The following is a 22,393-nucleotide window of genomic DNA, read 5'->3' on the forward strand; positions in this document are numbered from 1 at the left end:
AAAATGTATGTAATATTAAAAGGGAATAAAGATATGGATCAAACAGAGTGAGTCATTTTGCATTAGAAAAACTTGCTTAGTAAACCAGAAGAATTGTGCATTTGCTGTTAAGCAGGCCACATCTGGTCTCCTAGTCTATATGAACAATGACATGGTATCAAAATTCAAGACAGAACTCTTTCACAGATCCAAGGGTTATGTTGAGAGCATGCATTGTCAAACCATCCTTTATATCCTTCATCTCCATTCCAAAACACAACACAGTCACAGTCCTCTACCCCTTGATCGTTGTTATCAGGCTGGTCATGGACCCAGTACCTGATGAAGTAGGAACATTGAACACATTGCAATACTGTTACATGTTTTCCCCTCTAAAAATGTTGTTTGTTAATCATGACCTCAAATGATATTCTAGATATGAGTTACAAATTAACTGGATAGTGATAGACAATAGGTATAATTGTCATATTAACATTTAATACCATTTAGACAAAGGCATTCAATATGTGAAATGTAGTTAAAATTAGTTGAAATAAAGAAAAGTTAAACGTAAGGTAAAGTCTTACGTAGGTGTGGTCAGTGGTGTTCCATCTACCCACTTCCAGACTCCTTCTCTCTGTCTGTCAGTCAAACCCAGCCACATGTTATGTCCTATGCCAGCAACTCTCTTAACAAGGTCCTGGACAGAAAAGATGCTGGTTACTGAAGTACAAACTGTACAGATAACAAATGTCACAGCACGCATGCACACACGCACACACACACGCACGCACGCACGCACGCACACATGCACACACACACACACACACACACACACACACACACACACACACACACACACACACACACACACACACACACACACACACACACACACACACACACACACACACACACACACACAAACACACACACACACACACACATCATACCTGTTTTTCTTTGCTGTTTATGACCATCAGATCTGATTGTTTGTCTTTACAGTATTGTCTGCTCGCATTCCAGGTTTTCCATTGAGTAGAGAGTGAGACGTAATAACACACTCCACTATCAAATGTAAATTCAAATGGTTCTGACAACAAAATAATAAAGTCAGAAACTGTTTGCTCATATTAATGGCAAATGATGAACATGATATAACAATTTATAAAAACAGCGATGTCTCACTGACCACAGAGCCTCTTCTTCAGGTCATCTCGCTCTTTAGCTGCATTATTATAGTTGGACTGTAGCTGGTCAATCCTGGACTGTATCTGATCCTTCTGTTCAGTTACATTGTTATATCTGGAATGTAGCTGGTCAAAACTGGACTGTATCTGATCCTTCTGTTCAGTTACATTGTTATATCTGGACTGTAGGTTGTCTTTCTCTGTATTCAATTCAGAGTCTGCAAGGAGAATCAACAAACTAATGAGCTTTACTGTACGCAGGGCCGGACTTACCGTTGGGCTAAGGTGGGCTATATATATATAGATCCGGTCTAAAGCCCGCCTACTATATCCAGTATTTTCCACACAAACACATACATAATGCATCCATACTACTACTCCACTTCATGGAGTACATTTTTTTGGACCAAATTAACCGAATTAAAGTACAAAAACCCGAAATAAAAGAAAAAAAAACACACACAAAAAACAATAAAGTTTGCGCGTGTGCATGCGTACCAGGGGGGCCTCAAAATGACTCTAGCCCAGGGGCCTCAACTCCTATAAATCCGGCCCTGCGTACAACTTTGTTCTGATAATCTTCAATTGGCGGTGAGACAAAGGACCCTATTTTGGGGTAACCGGTGAACCGGTGTGAAGCTCAGTGAACGACGTGGTGGGTGGGGCGTGGTGACAGATGTTTGGTATTTATTACACGGCTTAGTTGAATGCTTGATCCTGATTGATCAATCACTAAATTCAACGATCTGTTATTTTTCTATAATGAGCGCTGCTATCAATAACAGACTGCTGCACATGAAAGGTTGTTGCCCTATTCAACAAGGCAGCTGTGCAAAACAAACACAACACACAATGTAATTTTACAGCTAAACAGTAGTTACACTAAAGAATGACATGGAAAACCTTCGAGGTGAGAAATTGTCAATGCAGTGACATAATATTGACCTGTAATACTGGACACACCTGGCATAGCTAATCTAATGAACTAGATATTTCTTTACCATAAGCAATTCAATGATTTTACAATCAATTAAATCCTCTTGTTGTTACATGTTGTTATTCATTTTTTAATTGCTTTATTAAATACCTGTGTAATAAGTGGAATAATTGATGGTGAGCAAGTCATTATATAAACCCCATTCAGGGTGATGAAGACCCTGTCTGTGTTTATTTCTCAACGATGACTGCTCAGTATTCATTTATCTCCTACTTATTGGACTGGAGAACGGAGGAGTATTCACGTTTAGGTTAGATTGTGCTGAACTGTATTATCAATGGGTTTGTTGTAGGTGGATTCAAGAGTAATGACTAATACAATGATGGCTTTGCATGACCGTTAAGAGCAGTGCACTGCATGTGCTCAGGTCAAAGGGCCGGAGTAACCCTTTGTGGTTCCGGGGGCTACGACTTGGTTCGGTTATGAATGTTCTTGAGATACACAGTGGTGACACACTCAAACACTCACAGAGATTTTATGAATTTATAGATAGATTGTCTACTAATGCTTTAGTAGTAGCTACAGTTTCTGTTGCTACTACTAAAGCTATTACTGCATCTATTAATATATTTAGTGGGGTATAATATAATGGAATTAAAAAGTTGGCTTACAGAGAGAGAGTCGGAGACCAATGTTGAGGAGAGCTTGAACACCACAAAGCAATCCAAAACACATTCCAAACATCCTGTACCATCTTCTGCCTGGACACACACACACACACACACACACACACACACACACACACACACACACACACACACACACACACACACACACACACACACACACACACACACACACACACACACACACACACACACACACACACACACACACACACACACACACACACACAGTTTGAGTAAGGCAGTGTGTTAGAAAGGCTCCAAGCATAATATAAGTTGACTAGTATTTGCCTATTATGTACCATAAGAACTGTGTTCAGAGTAACATGTGGTGAATCCCAGTCCCATTCACCTGCTACAAACGTTACTTCATTGTACAGCACTGCAGTGCCATTGTGCGTCTTTGACTAAGTGCATTGTTTAGTTCAGTAATGTCTTCTGTTTCATTTACCATGATGCCTTTCTGTATGTTTAGTTCTCTCCATGGCTGGTTTGATTGACAGTGATCGCTCCTTTCCTTTCATGTCAGTTTGCTACAGTGCGTGCCTTAAGCACCCCCTCATTATACTTCATTTGGGATGTAATGTTTATGTAATATTTATGAGAGTACATTTAGGACCATTGTATTGTGTTCATTTATAGGTTTAAGCACTTTATAGCAAGTCAGGTCTGTGAATTGTTTGGCGATGTGTATTTCACGGGCGTTGCCGTTATGTCCCGTAACTGCGGTGGCCCTTTGATGTCCAATTAAGCCCCTTAAGCACAGTCTTAGGCTGCAGTGATTATCTACCAGGAGTAACTGGTTTGTGTGTGATGTTAGTGAGCAGCTTGTATTGAAAGGATTATTGTTAACCGATGTGTATGGTGAAGTTAATGCACTTATTGTAGAGGAGTGATATTTACATCTGACCGTAATATGCTTACTATTCATAACCTGTGTAGTGTAGAGGCCTAGTATATTGCATACTATATTATATTATTGCAGTAATGTGATATATTGTGACGTATGTATGGTATTTGTACTTACACCTGTTATTGTTCCTATCTGTATTTACTGCAGAACCACATTGTCATACAGTGACACATTGTCACTCGCACTCAGTGCCTGTACCATCATACCCAACCATCCACCTGCATACCCATGCCTGTATATGCCTGTACCTACCTGTGCCAACAACATCAGTAAAGCTCCCATACTATAAACCCTCTTCAATCTCCTGTCAATGTGTCCTGACCGACGCCCCGGGGGCGAATGCAGCATAACCCCATAGAACCAGTCCCCTTATACAGTCTGTTATAAAAACTCACCAACACAGTGAGATCAGTTAAAATCGTTCAACCTCTTGTTTAAAAAGTAGAAAAGGTTATGTTTGTGATCTGTATAGTCGTAGTAACATCTCTTACCAGACTGCAGCATCTTCTGTGGATGTTTCTGCTGAGCTGGAGTCTCAACATCATCACAGTTTATGTCATCATCTTCTTCTTCATCATCACCATCTTCCTCTTGGATGTCAATGTTTCCAGAATGTAAAGCCACGGCCATGTCTACCTTTATGACTTTAACTCTTCTTGCAGATAGTTTACATTGTTCACCTCTTCACAACACACTGAAGAAAAGAGAAGTGTCGTCTTTCTTTTATGAAAATATGAGATTATGAGATGTCATAACATTCACCCCACCCCCTCCTTCCTCCTGTTGTTTCCTCATTCACAGTAGCAGAGGCAGGGCGTTCACACCTCCACCCCTTGACACTTCCAGTCTCACATAGTGTGATACATTTCTGTGTAACACTATATATTTTTATTTGTATTATCTCTTAATATGTGACTTGTCAAGTCAAGTCAAATGTATTTATAAAGCACATTTAAAAACAACCCTCAAAGTACTTTACAGATCAGGAGGTAACAACATCACGTAAACCAAAACCATCTACATAAACAATAAGACATACAGCTCAAAGACACAAATAAGCAATCAGCTATGAACACATTAACAACATAAATAAACCATAAAAGCAATAAAACAACCAATTATAAATATCAGCCACATAAGTTGGAATCAAAAGCAAGTGAATACATTATATATTATAAATTAATATATGTTGAGCCTGGCCTTAAAGCCTGGAGCAGATCTGACAGGGAGGGTAACACTGTTCTGTATAGGGGATGAGACAACAATGGCATGGTCACCGCTAAGCCTCAGTTTAGTCCATGGGACAGGAACCCCTAGTCAGCTGACTCGAGGGGCCTGTAGCATAACATATGAGCATTTCTGTTTCCTCAATATAATGATCATTGTCTCCGCCAGGCCGAAAGGTATGGCGAGAGTATGTTTTGCACCCTGTCCGTCCTTCTGTGTGTGTGTGTGTCCTTCTGTCTGTGGACAGCTAATCTCCGGCACTGTTGGCTTGATGGCAGCGAAACTGTGCACACACATTCCCTGGATGCCAATTCAGATCCTCTGCCCCCAAATCTTCACATGGGCCTGTTATAGCGCCACCAGGAGTCCGCTTTTTTGCAAAACACATTTTCTGACAGTACTCCAGGTTTTGTCCAAACATCACGCAAATCGGTACACAGTATCTCTATAGTCATTAAACGAAACAGGTCTTTCAGATTTTTCCGTGAAATTTTGCACACACATTCCCACTAGGCCGGAAGAAATGCCACTGACATTTTTCAAATCAGCCTCATGGTGGCGCTATAACAGGTCGATTTATGTTTTAACCTATAACTGCACCGATCTGTGTAAAACTTTGTATGCGCACTCCCTTCAGCTCAAGGAAAAACCTTTGCCCTGCATTTTTCACATCTGCCTTTTATAGCGCCACCAGGAGGCCGACTTATGTAAAACATTTTTTAAAATATTACTCCTTCCCATTTTATCCACAATTCACGGAAATCCGTACACATGATCTCTATAGTCACATTCACAAAATGTTGAGGAACAAATGCCACCCCTTAACATTTTGATTGATTGATTGAATATTTTATTAGGCAAAAAAATTAAAACAGCACAGTTACATTTAAAATACTTTGTCTAACAGGTCCGTTCATAAAAGTCCTTGCGGACTTGTTTCCAATGAGGGCCTTGGTATTCAATTCATATACATATATAGTGGCACCACAGTTCGAATATCATTACAAAAAAAAACAGCAAAAAGATATCACTATGTACAACAAAAAAAAATAAAAAGAGGGGGAAAATGATATGTACAAGAACAGGGGGGGGGGGTCTGCTGTCTAACGGGAAAATGGTACTACCTCCTCCTTTGGCCACCTGAAAGGTGCTTTTTTAAGGCTCTTTTAAATGAGCCCAGCGAACTGCATGTTTTGAGGGATGGAGTTAGACTATTCCAATCCTGGGTGGCAGTGCTGTAGAAGGAGAATTTGCCCATGTTTGTTTTATGGGTGGGTGGTACCAAATTGTTGTTAACGCTCCCTCTGGTATTGTGACTGTGGGTGTCGCTAACCTTTTGGAGGTATTTACTCAGATATGCGGGAATAGGGGGCATATCGGGCAAATTTGCATTTACAATTTGGAAGGCCCATTTTTAGTTGTTTAACCCTGTCTTCCACCCTGAGCCAGCCTAGGCTGGCAAAATGGGTGGGAGAAAGGTGGGTCATGGGCCCCAATCCGAGGAGTAGCCGAATCAGTTTGTTTTGGGAGGTTTGAAGCTTAGTCTTCAGTGACACTGAGGTGTTGGAGTACCAGGAGGTGCAAGCATAGTCAAAAAGTGGTTGAATCAGGGCCCCAGAGAGGGTCCTGAGGGCCTGAGGGTTGACAAAAGAGGAAACTCTGCCCATAAATTTGGTTCTCTGGTTAACTCTTTTGACCACCTTTGTAGCCATGCTTTCACCTGTCAGGTATTTGTCAAGGATACAACCCAAATACACCTTCTTTGCTAGAGATAATTTTGCCGTCGACTTTGACCTTGAAATCATTTACATCCATCTGTCTGAGGGAATGTTTGGTCCCAAAGAGAATGGATTCAGTTTTTCCAAGATGTAGTGACAGTTTGTTATCGGTAAGCCAAGTGCGGATTTTTGAGAGTTCGGAGCTGAGCGCCTCCTCAACTTGCAACTTGTCCTCTCCCGAGATCAGGAGTGCCGAGTCATCAGCGAACAGGAACAATTTGCAGTTACAGGCAGCATTCATGTCGTTAATGTATAGAAGAAACAGTAACGGCCCTAGAATGCTACCCTGAGGAACCCCACAGCTCACCGGGAGGGATGAGGACATGGTTCCGTTGATGTCAACCACTTGTTCTCTTCCCTCCAGGTAAGATCTCATCCAGTTTAGTGATGTGCAGTCAAAACCAATCGCCCTCAGCTTATCAAGTTAAATTGAATGGTTTACAGTGTCGAACGCTTTTTGGTCCAACATGACCATGCCGCAGTATTTGCCCGCGTCTACCTCACGTTTGATGTAGTCGGTCAGATACAGTAGGCATGTGTCAGTGGAATGGGAGGTTCTGAAGCCCGATTGGAATTCAATGTTATATGCCTGTTATAGCGCCACCAGCAGGTCTAATTTAGTAAAACACATTTTTGGAACAAAATGCCTCAAATCATGAATGCAGTGTCCGATTGCCGTGCAAGGCCTATAAGAAGAAATGGCACCCTTTTCACATTGGCCTATTATAGCGCCATCAGCAGGCCAAAATAACGTACCTGACCTGGCGGAGACCTGTGCTCCGAGGAGCACTTTTTCTAGTTACTTACTATTTTCACTATTTCTGACCATTTTCATTCCATTTCCCGAAAAGTAACGGTTTGGGGCACACAGGGTTTCCACCTTACTGCGACAATATGCAACCAGATCGTAGTTAGGCTACATTAGTTGCATTTTTGATGCAATTTAGCAATCATAGAAAAAGGTTTTCCTGGAATAGATTGACTGCATGAAGAACACCCTTTTTTTGGTGGTTTGTTTCTAAGACAAAAAAAAGTACAACAGAGAGGAAGTCTCCACTTTAAAGTGTCATCTTTACCAGGATGTGGTCTATCTTATGCAACAACATGTGGTTGTTATTCTCATGCACATCAAGTGCCATTATGCAGTTAACTCGCAAATAGTTGTTATAACATTTTTTTGCATAATAAAACAACATTCCTTCCACATGGTCATAGTCATTTAATATTGATATTTCTCTTTAGGCTGTAGGAAAACATACTGTGCTACATTTCTAACTTTGCTTATATGTTTATTTATTTATTTTGGTGGTATTTGGTATTTTGGCAGAACAATAAAGGCTTATGCTGCAATTGACATATTGTTACTGTAACAATGGTTCTCAAACGAGAGAGAGAGAGAGAGAGAGAGAGAGAGAGAGAGAGAGAGAGAGAGAGAGAGAGAGAGAGAGAGAGAGAGAGAGAGGTGAATGTTGTGGTGTACAAACTGGCTCCCTCCTGGTCGAGGGGGAGCCTCAACCACTTCCGTCTCACATACTGTGATAAACGTCTGTGTAACGTATAGATTTTTAAATGTTTATTATTCTCTCTTAATAGGCGTGCATTGTATCATGTAAGATATACAAGCATGGTTTCCTCCATATAATGATCATCATTACAGTTTCACTGAATATTACAAGTTAAAAAAACAATGTAACAAATGTAACCAAGTTATTGATAGCATTGTGCGACTATTGATTAGAAACACTCTTAGTGGTCTAACAAAACATCCAACATATTACGACAACCCTAGAAGCACTAACACTAGAAAGGTGTGCTCCGTAGAGGCACAGCTCTCCGCCAGCCGTTGCTTTTAAAACAAGATTGTAAAGCAGCCATTTTAGTATACAGAGGTGTAACTATAGCCATGTGCAGCTGTAGTGTAACTTCACTTTTTTGGTGTCTCTCTCTCTCTCTCTCTCTCTCTCTCTCTCTCTCTCTCTCTCTCTCTCTCTCTCTCTCTCTCTCTCTGGGTGCAGTGCTGCTGTCTCTCTGTCTATTTGTGTTGTAGGCTGTGTGCATCATGACACACGACATTATGTATGTGTGTGTGGGCGATACGCGTACATGTGCATGTTATAGTTAAAACCGCACTTGCTATGTGTGTGTGTTGTGTTTGTCGCTGTGTTTGTGTGTCTATGTCTGTCTGAGGAATTGCAAGACTGCTGTCTGAATATATATTGTCTGAAGACATCATTTCTAATATATTGTTTTTTCCTTCATAAAAGTCTTAGTGACTGGTAAACTAATTTAGATCACATACAGTAAATATATTTACTTCTCGAACGATATGGTATTGCCATGAACAGCATTAATTCAGATCAATGCAAGAAACACATTTGTGTGTAAGAACAGCAAAGAATATCACATTATACAGTCATGGTTGCTGTATGACTGTATGACAATTTTTTGTTGATAGAATACAGTGTGTGTGTGTGTGCGTGTGCGTGTGCGTGTGCGTGTGCGTGTGCGTGTGCGTGTGTGTGTGTGTGTGACCTCAATGACCTCTGTTTGAGAGTTGGAGCATCCCTGCACTGGGTTCGACTTGACTCGGACACTGTAGTAGTTTCTGACGACATTATTACCAACTGTTTGATCTCAGTAAGGGCTACTGATATAGAACATCATGTATCACCAGTCAATGCAAGTACCTTGCAATGTTACAACAGCTAAAACAACAACAACACTGGACTGGTTTAAAACTACAAGGAAAGCTAGCTTGCCTTAGATCACAACGTCTCTCATACAATATAAAAACACATGCAGTTGATGAGGATATAGTCACCTTTACAGTCAAGGCCAGATTACAGGTCCTTCCAACCAGACTCAATCTTTCTCTGTGGTACCCTAATACGTTTCCTCCTCTTTGTCTGCACCATGACCTCAATCCAGTTACTGAAAGTCTGTCACATATTCTGAATGGCTGCTATGTATACTGTATAAGGGAATGTACATTGCTAGGCACGACATAATTGTTGACCTATTAGTTATAAGGACATAAGTTCATATGTTTCATCATCTGCCAAAATGTATAATCACTCTTGTTTTTCAACTGCCATGTTCATGTGCAATAAATGATGCCTTCTCAGATGTTACAGCTAATACACCAGATGTTGATGTTGATGAGGACAGTAGAGAAGTGACCATTTTGGAAGTGGGATGTACATTTGGAAAAGGCATTCCTTGCCAAGGTGCTTATTAAGTACCAACGTCTTAAGGATGCTATTATACAGCTTAGTATAATTATTTATGTCCATAAATTAGTTGTGAGAGGGCTGCAGATTGGATACAGACAAGGACGCACACAGAGAGAGAGAGAGAGAGAGAGAGAGAGAGAGAGAGAGAGAGAGAGAGAGAGAGAGAGAGAGAGAGAGAGAGAGAGAGCAAAGTTGTTTTTACGGGGCCAGGCAGGTTTTGTTATTGGCATTATTACGGGGCCAGAGCTCAGGCACTGAGCTGGGCTCCGTTTTGATATTGCCAGTTTTCTTCTTCTGCCACTTTTCGCAGTTCTGGCTTAACCGTGCTGTCGCTTTTTACGAAACTCGGCCATATGGTAGTGTGTCACGAAATCAAGAAATAAATCTCACAATCTTTCGTCAAAAGTTGGCGCTATAGCACTCAATTGAAAATGTAAACTTTGAACAGGTACAACTCATACCCTGTTTGACCTACAGCAATGAAACTTCAATACACACATGCGTCTACTCATGCCTGACAACTTTCACACTCTGACTTTTGACCTCTGACCTTTAGATCTCCCACCATTTTGAATTATATGAAAAACATTCATTGGCTCATAACTTCTGCATTTCACTTATGGAAAATCCGCCACTAACTTTTGTCGGCAAAGGTCCTAAATTCATGTGTAAAAGGTTTCGTGCAGATTACAAAAAAATCCCAGGAGAAGATAGTTTTAACTATTGCAGTTTTATGAAAATTATTCATCTGCCCCTAACACACACATGCAGACTCACATTTCTTTGAAACTTTGCAGTAATGTAGAGGGTCATTCCAAATATCACTGAAACCAATCTTACTCCAATTGGCCAAAGGGGGGCGCTATAGCAATTTTTTGAACATGCAAACTTTAAACAGGCAAAAGTCATGCCTCGTTTGGCTGAAAGTCGTGAAACTTGCTTACACTTGTGCCTTGACTCATGAAGAAGAACACATCTATTGCTTTGACCAGTAAGCTCCGCCCTTAGATTGTCCGCAATTTGGAGCAGTTTGAAAAACACTTAGACCCAAGATTTTTCAGCTATTTGCGTGAAACTGTATCATCTGTGTGAGTTCCTTTTTCACCAGTTCAGGTCTGTCGGTCCGATGGCTTCTCTCTACAGCATCTGCCTGACAACCACAACTTCATTTAAAGTGCAATGCAAATAACATGACTGTATCAATGAATACAATTGTGCAATTGTTAAAGATAACATGAAATGCTTATTTGAGAGTATGTTTTTTCAATGTACAACTTATAGCAACGTTTTGTGAGCTTGTAGATCGGCTACTTTCGGAAGTTTCGGTTCCGAGGAGACATACAATTTCTCTATTGGTAAATCTAGAGTAGTTAGTGAAACAGCAATCTGGGAACCCAAAGCCAAATGAGAATGAAAAACAGCGCCCTCTGCTGTTTGTGCTATCTAATGTTGGCTCTGGGACAATGAAAGCGCAGCACACATGCACAAAGGAAACTGGGGTTTGAGTCTGCCTTCACGCTGCACTTCCGGGTGGTGCGACTATGTTTTCATTCCCACTAACAATATTTCTACACGGAACACTAACACCACTTCTCCCAGAGAACATGGATCGTTTTGGTTATAAGCCCACTTGTTTCTATGATGAAAGAGCAAGTTAAAATGTGAATATCTTTCCGTGGTTTTGTCTGCTCCGCGGACGCTATTGTTAAATTAGTTTCGGCTTGTTTCGAGTAGGGAAGGATCAGCGGACACGTAAATCCCGCCCACTACATTTGATTGGGTAAAGCGCGGCCTGCTTCCTGATCTGAAGGCACGCCCACGCCCACACAGTGCGCACACGTTTTGACGAACCTTCACGACAGATTCTAACGCAGAGCAGAATCTGTTCTTGAGAGATTAGTGAAACAGAGGCTTGGTTCATAATGGACGGAAAGAATTATACATATCTGCAGACATTATCAGAGAGGCCATATTACTAGCTCAATGAGAAGAGAGGCAGTCTATGAGGTCAAAGGTTGCTGGTTAGATCCCTTGACAATGTGTTGAAATGATCATGATTTGGCATTCTTAGTTTTACATGTAGTGTTTACTGAGGTTAGGGTGGGTGAGTGGGGGCATTGCATAAAACATGACCTTGTTAATTAATGCATGTGCAATTGTTAAAGATAACATGAAATGCTTATTTGAGAGTATTTTTTGTCAATGTATGACATACTTCATTGTGAAAATAGCTGATCTACAATCTCCCAACTTTTCAGATTGCAACGAGAGTATGTTTTTTCAATGTATGACATACTTCATTGTGAAAATAGCCGATATACAATCTCACAACTTTTCACGTTTTGTGAACTTGTAGATCGGCTACTTTCACTGGTTTCTATTCCGAGGAGACGTGCAATTTCTCTACCGGTAGATGGTTAGGGAACCAGAGATCTAGAGTAGTTAGCAAAACAAAGGCTTGGTCCATCAGGGACGGTAAGACTTCTATATATCAACAGACACTACCAGGGCTATCATATCTCTAGCTCAATGAGAAGAAAGGCAGCCTATGAGTCTGGAGGTCACTGGTTCGATCCCTGTCCCCGACGATGTGTTGAGGTGATCATGATTTGACATTCGTAGGCTTACGCATAGTATTTCTTCAGGTTAAGGGTAGGCATAGTTTGACTGAGGTTAGGGTTAGTGAGGGTTTAAAATGCTCATTTGTTAATTGCATGGTCTTCTTTCTCTCAAGTTCAGTCTTCTATGTTTCTATGGCTTATTGTGCATATTACTTATCATTGCTTCTTTCTTTCTTCTCTCTGCAATCGCTGGCCCCGTATTATCACTGCTTGCAGCTATATTTCTGTTTCTTCTCCTTCTGCCGTTTTTGGCAGTTCTGGCTTAACCGTGCATACGCTTTTTACAAAACTCGGCCATATGGTAGATGGTCATGAAAAACGATCAAGAAATGAATCTCACACTCTTTCGTCAAAAGGTGGCGCTATAGCACTCAATTGAAAAATGCCAACTTTGAACAGGTACAACTCATGCCCTGTTTGACCTACAGCCATGAAACTTTGATACACACATGCGTCTCCTCATGCCTAACAACTTTCACACTCTGACTTTTGACCAATTTGAGCAATCTGCACGAAACTTTCTACACATGAACTTTGGACCTATACCAACAGATTTATGGGGCTGGATTTTTTTCTAAGTGAAAACGTTAAAGACGGGTGCCGTGATTTTCAGTGATCCCCCCCCCCCCCTAAAAAATAATCATCCGGTATTATGTTTATACTAGGAGGAAGACTTTTTTTCAAAAAAGTGTACAGAAAGTGTTAAAATTATGTTTTTATGTGGACACTCCTCCAGTTCATTAAGTATACCTGGTTCTCACCTTAGCACCTCCTCCACCACCTTAGCACCACCCACCTGTCCTAGTCTCTCCTCCTCCTCATGCCCACACCTGTCGTGTTATGATAATGAGGGGGAGGGTATGTTTTTACTCTGTCACTAAAGCACTGATTTTCTATTGGCACGTTTGACCCTCAAGGTTTCAGCCTCCAGGAAGAAACTCAAAATAGTCAGAGAAGACATAAAACACCATAAAAACACCACCAAGGGGCTTAATGAAGTTCTATCAACCTCATAGACACATGAAAAACAGAAAAAGTGAAAAACCATGGCACCACCTCTTTAAGCTTTTATGAGCCAATGAATATTGCAGTTTTTTGACAATTATTCATCTGCCCCTAACACATACATGCAGACTCACATTTGTTTGTTTCTTTACAGTAATGTAGAGGGTCATTCCAAATATCACTGAAACCAATCTTACTCCAATTGGCCAAAGGGGGGCGCTATAGCAATCTTTTGAAAATGCAAACTTTAAACAGGCAGAAGTCATGCCTCATTTGGCCGACAGCCATGAAACTTGCTTACACATGTGCCTTGACTCATGAGAAAAACATCTATCACTTTGACCAGTAAGCTCCGCCCTTAGATTTTCCGCCATATTGAGTAGTTTGAAAAACTCTTAAACCTGTGTTTCTGCAGTGATCTTTGAGAAATTTGCGTGAAACTTTCTACACTCAATCTACGGACCATTATCTAAAATCCCAGTTGAAGAGAAGTTTGTACGTGAAAAAATAAAGCCTCCATGAGCCAATGGATATTGTAGAGGCCTGGCTTCATTAAAAAAAATCTTCTTTGTGGTCTCCTTTCTCACTGAATAAAGCCTGTGGATCGAATAGCTCAATCAGTAAAGTGTTAGCCTCTTATTCTGAAGGTCCCGAGTTCAAGCCTCACTCAATGCAGGTTACATAGAAATTGCATCGTACTAAACATGACCCTGTTAAAAATCCCAGTTGAAGAGAAGTTTGTACGTGAAAAAATAAAGCCTCCATGAGCCAATGGATATTGTAGAGGCCTGGCTTCATTAAAAAAAATCTTCTTTGTGGTCTCCTTTCTCACTGAATAAAGCCTGTGGATCGAATAGCTCAATCAGTAAAGTGTTAGCCTCTTATTCTGAAGGTCCCGAGTTCAAGCCTCACTCAATGCAGGTTACATAGAAATTGCATCGTACTAAACATGACCCTGTTAATTAATACATGTGCATTTTTTTTTTAATATCATGAAATGCTTATTTGAGAGTAGTTATTTTCAATGTATGACGTACTTTATTGTAAAATAGCCGATCTACAAGCTCACAACTTTTTGGATAGCAACGCTTTGTGAGCTTGTAGATCGGCTACTTTCACTAGTTTTGGTACCGAGGATCACATTTCTCTATTGGTAAATGCTTTGTGAACCACTGATCTTAGTATTAGTAGTGAAACAGGGGCTCAGTTCATGCCAGAAGGCAAGAGTCTACGATCTTCAACAGACACCATCAGGCTGGATGAAGTTTTAGCTCAATCACTAGTGTGACAGCATGTGAGTCCGAAGGTTGAGGGTTCGATTCCTGTCTATGTTCATGGGTTGAGGTGTCCATGAGTAAGGTTCTTAACCCTGGATTGCTAGCCACTATCCCTCAGCACTCTGCTCAGCTATTGAGAATGCTCATTTGTTAGTTGCATGGACTGCATTGTCTCAAGTTCAATCTATTCTGTTTCTACATCTTATTGTGCTATTGTTGCATATTGCTTTTTGCCTTTCATGCCTCGGCCCTGTTTATCGCTGCTTGCAGCTTTAATTATTATTATTACACTTAGGTTTTGACTGCCTTCTTCTCCTTGTAGCATACTGCAGCAGCCTGGTGACCAGAGAGAAACATTGTCAATTCAATTCAATTCAATTCAAAGGGGCTTTATTGGCATAAGAAAAGAGACGTGTACATTGCCAAAGCAAAAACGAAACAAACCAATGGAAAATCAAAATTGTATGGAATATTAAAAGGGAATAAAGAGATGGATCGAACCGAGTGTATCACTTTGCATTAGAAAAACTAGCTTAGAAAAACAGAAGAATTGTGCATTTGCTGTTAGAAGCAGGCCACATCTGGTCCCCTAGTCCAGTGATTATCAACCCTGGCAAACGTCCCAATTTTGGTCCGCGAGTACTGCTGAGGTGTGCCGTGCCGTTTGAAGAAAGTGTGAACCCAGCACCTCGAGCGAGCGGCGATCGTCCGTCAATCGATACGGCCATCATCCTGTAGAGATGATGGCGGACCAAGTATGAACATAGAAGTCAAATTAAATATGGTTTCCAGTTCATAACCAAGTGGACGGGTTGGCTCATCGCAAATAATGCGGTCATGTTTAATACCTAGACAATTCTTAATTCATTGTGATTCCAAATATCCAGTCCAATGGATTAATAGGAAATCCCCAAGGTACTTAGCAGATAAGTTTAGGTTTCATAATAGGAAAGGAGGCTGCACTCACACAGCTGTCTACAACCCGCCTCTTCAGTGTGACCAAAGAGCTAAGCTCCCCCTTCAACCTATAAATAAGAGGGACCACCCCTCTCATCTCTCTCTCTCCCACCGCTCTCTCTTCCACCACGCTCTCGATGACCAAGAGGGTCGACTCATCCCTGAGTCCTCTCTTTCTGCTCTCTCCGGGGTGCCAAATCCCCCCACGCCTCTCTCCTGACGACAACGCAACAACAGAAGGTCGACGAGAAGTCCCTTCCCCCTCTCCACACGGGTGACACCCTGTTCTACACTACTGCACAGACACTAGCTATCCATGCTAGCCAACGCCTCAGGTCCACCCCACGAGAAGAACCACGGGCCTACGTCCAGCCAAAGCCAGATGCCTGCTCCTGCTCCTGCTCCTGCTGAAAAGCTGCTCCGCTCCTTCTAACACGTGGGCCAAAAGCCACACACCCTGTCTCCTCAATCCGAGTTGAGTGGAGACTGAGGAGGACTTCGTGACGCAGTGAGGTAGCAGCACGCCTCGGCCTGGACGCTAGCCAAGCCTGCTAGCCAACTACCTCGTGGCCTCTTCCCCAGAGACAATGGAGTCTCCTCCATTCCAATGGGCAGGCGAGCATGATGCATTCACATGTGGTGTGGCAGCTGAGTGTAGTTTTGAGGGCAGATTAGCTATTTTTAACCATTGATCTTTCTTTTTTCTTTATGACTGTAATCCCTTCTTCTCCTTTAGTATATTAAAATGTGGCCATTCGATCTGATCAGATTGTAGATCTGTTATGTTGTATATTGTTGAGATTTTAACCGGTTTCATCACCTTATGAAGTACTGATCTATTGTTCTTTTCCCCATTTCATTGGTTGTTTTATTATCCTAGGATTTATCTTAATAAACACATTATTTTGATATAAACGAAGGTCCTTTTTCCAAATGATTTCAAGCAAATATTTCCAATCATTCCCTAACCAGAACCCATGCATCATACTGTGTCAAAGATTCTTGCGTAGCCTTTTTCATGGTTGTGTTGAGGTGCAAATTAATCCCTTAATTTGCACAATTCCTTAATTTTTGGTGAAAATTGATATTTTGATTTTTCAGAAAATATTTTCAATATTTTCATAAATTATCATTATTATTTCCCATAATTATTACCCCATGTCCGCTACAATCCGTTTCACACACAGCCACGGCCCACGCCCGAGTCCATTCAGTGTAGCGACCATCACCCATAGGAATGCAAATATGTTGGCCTACCTGGTACTGTATAAAAAGGGCACAGGGTATATGCTTTGGCACTCAGTATTACTACATTGTGGGTCGGAACGGGCCGATGCGGCGGCCAAGAGCCAAGAGGGGCTGTCATATTATAACCTGCCATGATGAGGAATGTCGACAATAAAACACTAACTAACTAACTGTACTAACTTTAAATCAACATAAGTGTTAGATTTCTTATAAAGTGCTTCTAAATCGCTCCAGGGTGTTAGTGTGAACGTAATCCATGTAGTTTTAGTGTTTAATTACTCCACAGAGATCGGGAGATGGTCTGTTCACTCGCAGCTGCGGTAACCAAAAGTCTCGCCCCAAAGCACGCTACCCCCATTTGTTTTCGCGGACCAGCGGTTCTTGTATTTGTTTTACTGAGGATAAGGTTAGAAATACGTTTAGAATTAGGCATAGTTTTACTGATGTTAAGTTTAGGAATAAGGTTAGGTTTAGACATAGTTTACTGAGGTTACGTTTAGGAATACCAGGTGGGACTGTGTTTTGGGGCGAGTGTTTTGGTAACCGTCTGTAGTGGGTAACTGCGCATGCGTCCGCAATAATGCTTTCACTTTTTACTCTGGTAAGGTGAAATCAGACTCCTCCAGTCAGCACTGACCCAAGTTTGTATATTTGTAGGCCATATATTTGTAGACATTTTGTAATGTTTGTAAGGTTTCTTTATTACATCTTGTGTACATGAGAGTAAATATTTTGATATATATATATATATATATATGTGTGTATATATATATATATATATATATATATATATATATATATATATATATATATATATATATATATATATATATATATGTATACACACACACACACACACACACACACACACACACCGTATATCTAGGTGTGCCCTGGGATATTTTGGCTATGCCAGGTGTGCCTTGGCACCAAAAAGGTTGATAAACACTGCCCTAGTCTATATGAACAATGACATGGTATTAAAATGTAACAAATGGCTGTTTAAGTTCATGTTATTCTCATTCTATATAGGCTCCCCTTTAATAATAAAAATATTAATATCAATATTAACGTAAAATCTACAGCGCATATTGGGTATAATTACAAGGCAGTTAAACCAAAGCAAACACATAAACTACCACATGTGAATGAATACACCCATCAACATACCAGCTTGATACATTGTGAAAATGATGATTTCAACACAGAACTCTTTCACAGATCCAATGGTTAGCTTGAAAACATGCATTGTCAAACCATCCTTTCTTATCTCCATTCCAAAACACAGCACAGTTTACTTCTATTACTCCTTCTCCTTGCTTGTTATCAGGCTCACCCTGGGCCCAGCATCTGATGAAGTAGGAACATTGAACAAATTACAGAACTGTTACATGTTTTCCCCTCTAAATATTTTGTTTGTTAATCATGACCTCAAATTATATTCTAGATATTACTTACAAATTAACTGGATAGTAATAATTGTCATTTACATTTAGACAAAGGCAGCAAATATGTGGAATACAGTTAAAATGATAGTTGAAATAAATACAAGTTAAACATAAGGTAAAGTCTTACGTAGGTGTGGTCAGTGGTGTTCCATCTACCCACATCCAGACTCCTTCTTTCTGTCTGTCAGTCAAACCCAGCCACCTGTTCTGTTTTGTGCCAGCAACTCTCTCAACAAAGTCCTGGACAGAAAAAATGCTGGTTACTGAAGTACAAACTGCACAACATATGTTACAGCACGTATGCACACACACACACACACACACACACACACACACACACACACACAAACACACACACACACACACACACACACACACACACACACACACACACACACACACACACACACACACACACACACACACACACACACACACAAAAATCATACCTGTTTTTCTTTACTGTTTATGACCATCAGATCTGATTGTCTGTCTCTACAGTATTGTCTGCTCTCATCCCAGGTTTTTTTCTCCTCAGTAGAGACGTAATAACACACACCACCATCAAATGTAAGTCCACATGATTCTAACAAAAAAATAATACAGTTAGCAACTGTTTGCTCATATTAATGGCAAATGATGAACAACATGATATAACAATTAATAAAAACAGCTATGTCTCACTGACCACAGAGTTTCCTCTTCAGGTCATCTCGCTCTTTAGTTACATTGTTATAGCTGGACTGTAGGTTGTTTTTCTCTGTATTCAATTCAGAATCTGCAAGAAGGAGAATCAACAAACGTTGTTCTGATAATCTTCAAATGACTGTGAGACAAAGGACCCTATTTTGGGGTAACCAGTGAACCGGTGTGAAGCTCAGTGAACGACGTGGTGGGTGGGGCGTGTCGACAGATGTTTGGTATTTATTACACGGCTTGGTTGAATGCTTGATCCTGATTGATCAATCACTAAATTCAACGTTTTGTTATTTTTCTATAATGACCGCTGCTATCAATAACAGACTCCTGCAGACAATGAATGGTTGTTGCCCTACTCGACAAGGCAGCTGTGCAAAATAAACATACAATGTCATTTTACAGCTAAACAGTAGCTACGCTAAAGAATGATTTGGAAAACATTTGAGGTGAGAAATTGTCAATGCAGTGACAAAATGTTGACCTGTTATGCTGGACACAGCATAGGTAATCTAATGAACTAGATATTTATTTACCATAAGCAATTAAATCCTTTTACAATCAATGAAATCATTTTGTTGTTACATGTTGTTATTCATCTATTAATTGCTTTATTAAATACCTGTGTAATAAGTGGAATAATTTGATGTGTTTATTTCTCAACAATGACCCTCACCGCTCATTTATCTCCTACTTATTGGACTGGAGAAGGGAGGAGTATTCAAGGTTAGGTTAGATTGTGCTGAACTGTCTTATCTATGGATTTGTTTCAGGTGGATTCAATAACGAGTAATGACTAATCAAATGATGGCTTTTCATGGCCTTTGAGAGCAGTGCACTGTGCTCAGCTCAAAAGGCAGCGGTGGCAACAGTGGCCTTAAGGTCTGCATGGGGAAGTGAATGGCCACCACTCACCCCTCCCCCAACACAGCTGAAGTGCCCTTGAGCAAGGCACTGAACCCCCAACTGCTCCAGTGGAGCTGCTCAGTGTCCAACACTATAAGACAAGACTGTAGTTGTACTGGTCAGCTACCAGATTTTACTATGTCTGTCTTTGTACAGGGCTTTGTCTTTGTGCTCAGCTACTACCCTGGGTAAATAAAGAAATAAAAAGTAAGGGCGTTCTGGTCCACACTCATGAAAGAAAAGCCTCAGAAACATGTGCAGGAGGTGCAGAGTCAACAACAACAACAAACATTTCAGACTTTATTTTTGAAAATATTTTGAAATAATAAAAAAAAAGATTTTGTAGCAAAAAAAGAAAGGACATTATTTTACTTATAAAAATGGGACTGCGGCCCAAACATGGGTCCGACCCACTGTTTTATTTGGAAACACTGCTGTACAGAATGAAGGCTCCCTGCCTACAATGGAACAGAGTAGGCTATACAGTGTGCATGTGAAAACATTTTCGTGTCGAGGATCCCCAAATTGTTATGCATTTGGCTGTGCGGTCCCACGTTTTAAAAGTATTTTTGCCAGGGACCCCCATAAGAGAACATTTTGTCAACATTTTGTCATTACAGCTGATCTACAAGCTCACAACGGACTGTGAGCTTGTGGATTGGCTATTATTTTATTTTTTTCACATTTTGATCTAGAAAAATATTGCAATATATCACCTTGCTTACAAAATTGCAATATATTGAATTGTGACCTCTGTATCGTGATATGCATCGTATCACAAACTTATTGGCAATACACAACCCTATTCAATATTGTGCATTGTGACAAACAATACTGCCCTGCCAAGGTAAAGAGCAGTAACTACGTTTTTGGACACACCGACTTATTTGTGTATCCCAAAGGTCAAATTAGCCTTTGTGATTTGGGGGGATAAACAATTACCTCAAGAACAGATGTAAAATTAGTGTAATATCACTTATATGCCGATATCTCATTTGGCTGACCAGTTGAATCACTTTTAAACCCATTTTTCAGTGATTTTTCTTTTCGTAGTTACTGCACTTTACCTTGGCAGGGCAGAATAGTTTTGTGGGACACAAGCATTTAACCATGTTCATGCGTGGGTTAGAAGGCATCTCAAAAGGTTAAAATTATGTTTTCCATCTTGAGGGAAGTCTATCTTGGTTTTGCCTCGGCCAACTAAAGTGTGCTGAAAATAGCAATGGACAAGTGTGAACTTTGCTATGCGCCGGTCTATCTAAGCAGGTGGATGAAGCAAATTGTGCTGTGCTGGAAAAACACAGCACTTCGCCTCCATAAAATAGTCAAATTCCCCAAATTCTGCACGCTTCACCAGTCCACCTTAGTCCTAACACAAAATAGAATCCAGAGTATTCCAATCAACAGCCATCAACACTATTTCCAACACAAATATACATGTAAAGTTAGTGTTTATAGAATGACACTCACACTTTATCACCAGACCAATGATGACAGCCAATAGAAGACTCAGCAGCACCAGACACACTGCAGCAGCTCTGGAATGATTCCTCTTTGATTGATCAGATCCTGAAAAACACAAGACAAACCTATGAGGATACTACAGATGGTTTTAACAAGTTATGATGCTTTATGACAGATAAGTAATTTATGTTCTTAATTGACCTAATAATATGACACCAAGTAGTAGAGTGGTTTGAAACAAAATGTGTCAGTTCTTCCTTTGATGTGTCAAAATTATTGTGGCGTTCCAGATGTGTTAGTGAATCATTGTAGCATTTATTTGTACCTTCATTCTGCTCCTGTGCTGTGTTCTTCTGCACAGCATCCTGCTGTGTCCCAGGGTCAAGGTCAAGGTCGTCTGCAGAGACATAGATGTCTACTATCCTCTCTTCTCTCTCTCCTCTCTCCTCCATCTCCTGCTCCCTCTCTCCTCGGCCATATCTGACCTTCTTTGTCAGGTCTGGTATGGCGTACACGTCCTCACTCATTCTGGTTCATCTTCAAACTATATTCGTTGCGCACTTTGTTAGAGAACAGAAGTCACAAAAGAGGAAGTTTACACATTTTGTGTGACGTGCATGACATAGATACGTGTTTCAAAATCAAACTTCACACCCACAGGTTTGAGGTTTCAGAAACACTGAGAGTCCAGGGCGTTTTCCTTCTGTTGTTGTGCGTTATTAAAAGTGTTAGATAGTTATTTGATAGTTCTTATTTATTTATTAATCCATCCATCTTTTTCATTTAGTTTTGCCCATTTGAGCAGAACTTAAATTGGGCCACAAGTCC

At 40.6% G+C, this 22,393-nt stretch overlaps 1 protein-coding gene across 1 annotated transcript; it reads right to left on the reverse strand.

The window, feature by feature from the left end:
• Positions 1 to 164: 164 nt before the first annotated feature.
• On the reverse strand, positions 165 to 22,097 carry LOC308093627 (uncharacterized protein; the record flags this gene model as incomplete). Its single annotated transcript, XM_080439959.1, has 6 exons — positions 21,891 to 22,097; positions 21,572 to 21,670; positions 1,172 to 1,387; positions 933 to 1,072; positions 567 to 679; positions 165 to 318 (listed from the first exon to the last, which is right to left on the reverse strand). The coding sequence occupies exons 1-6, from the start codon at positions 22,090 to 22,092 to the stop codon at positions 165 to 167; spliced, it is 924 nt and encodes a 307-aa protein (XP_080296085.1). The 5' UTR covers positions 22,093 to 22,097.
• Positions 22,098 to 22,393: the final 296 nt, after the last annotated feature.

Source organism: Gymnoscopelus braueri, assembly GCF_963280865.1.
Source record: "Gymnoscopelus braueri genome assembly, chromosome: 10".
Classification (NCBI taxonomy): domain Eukaryota; kingdom Metazoa; phylum Chordata; class Actinopteri; order Myctophiformes; family Myctophidae; genus Gymnoscopelus; species Gymnoscopelus braueri.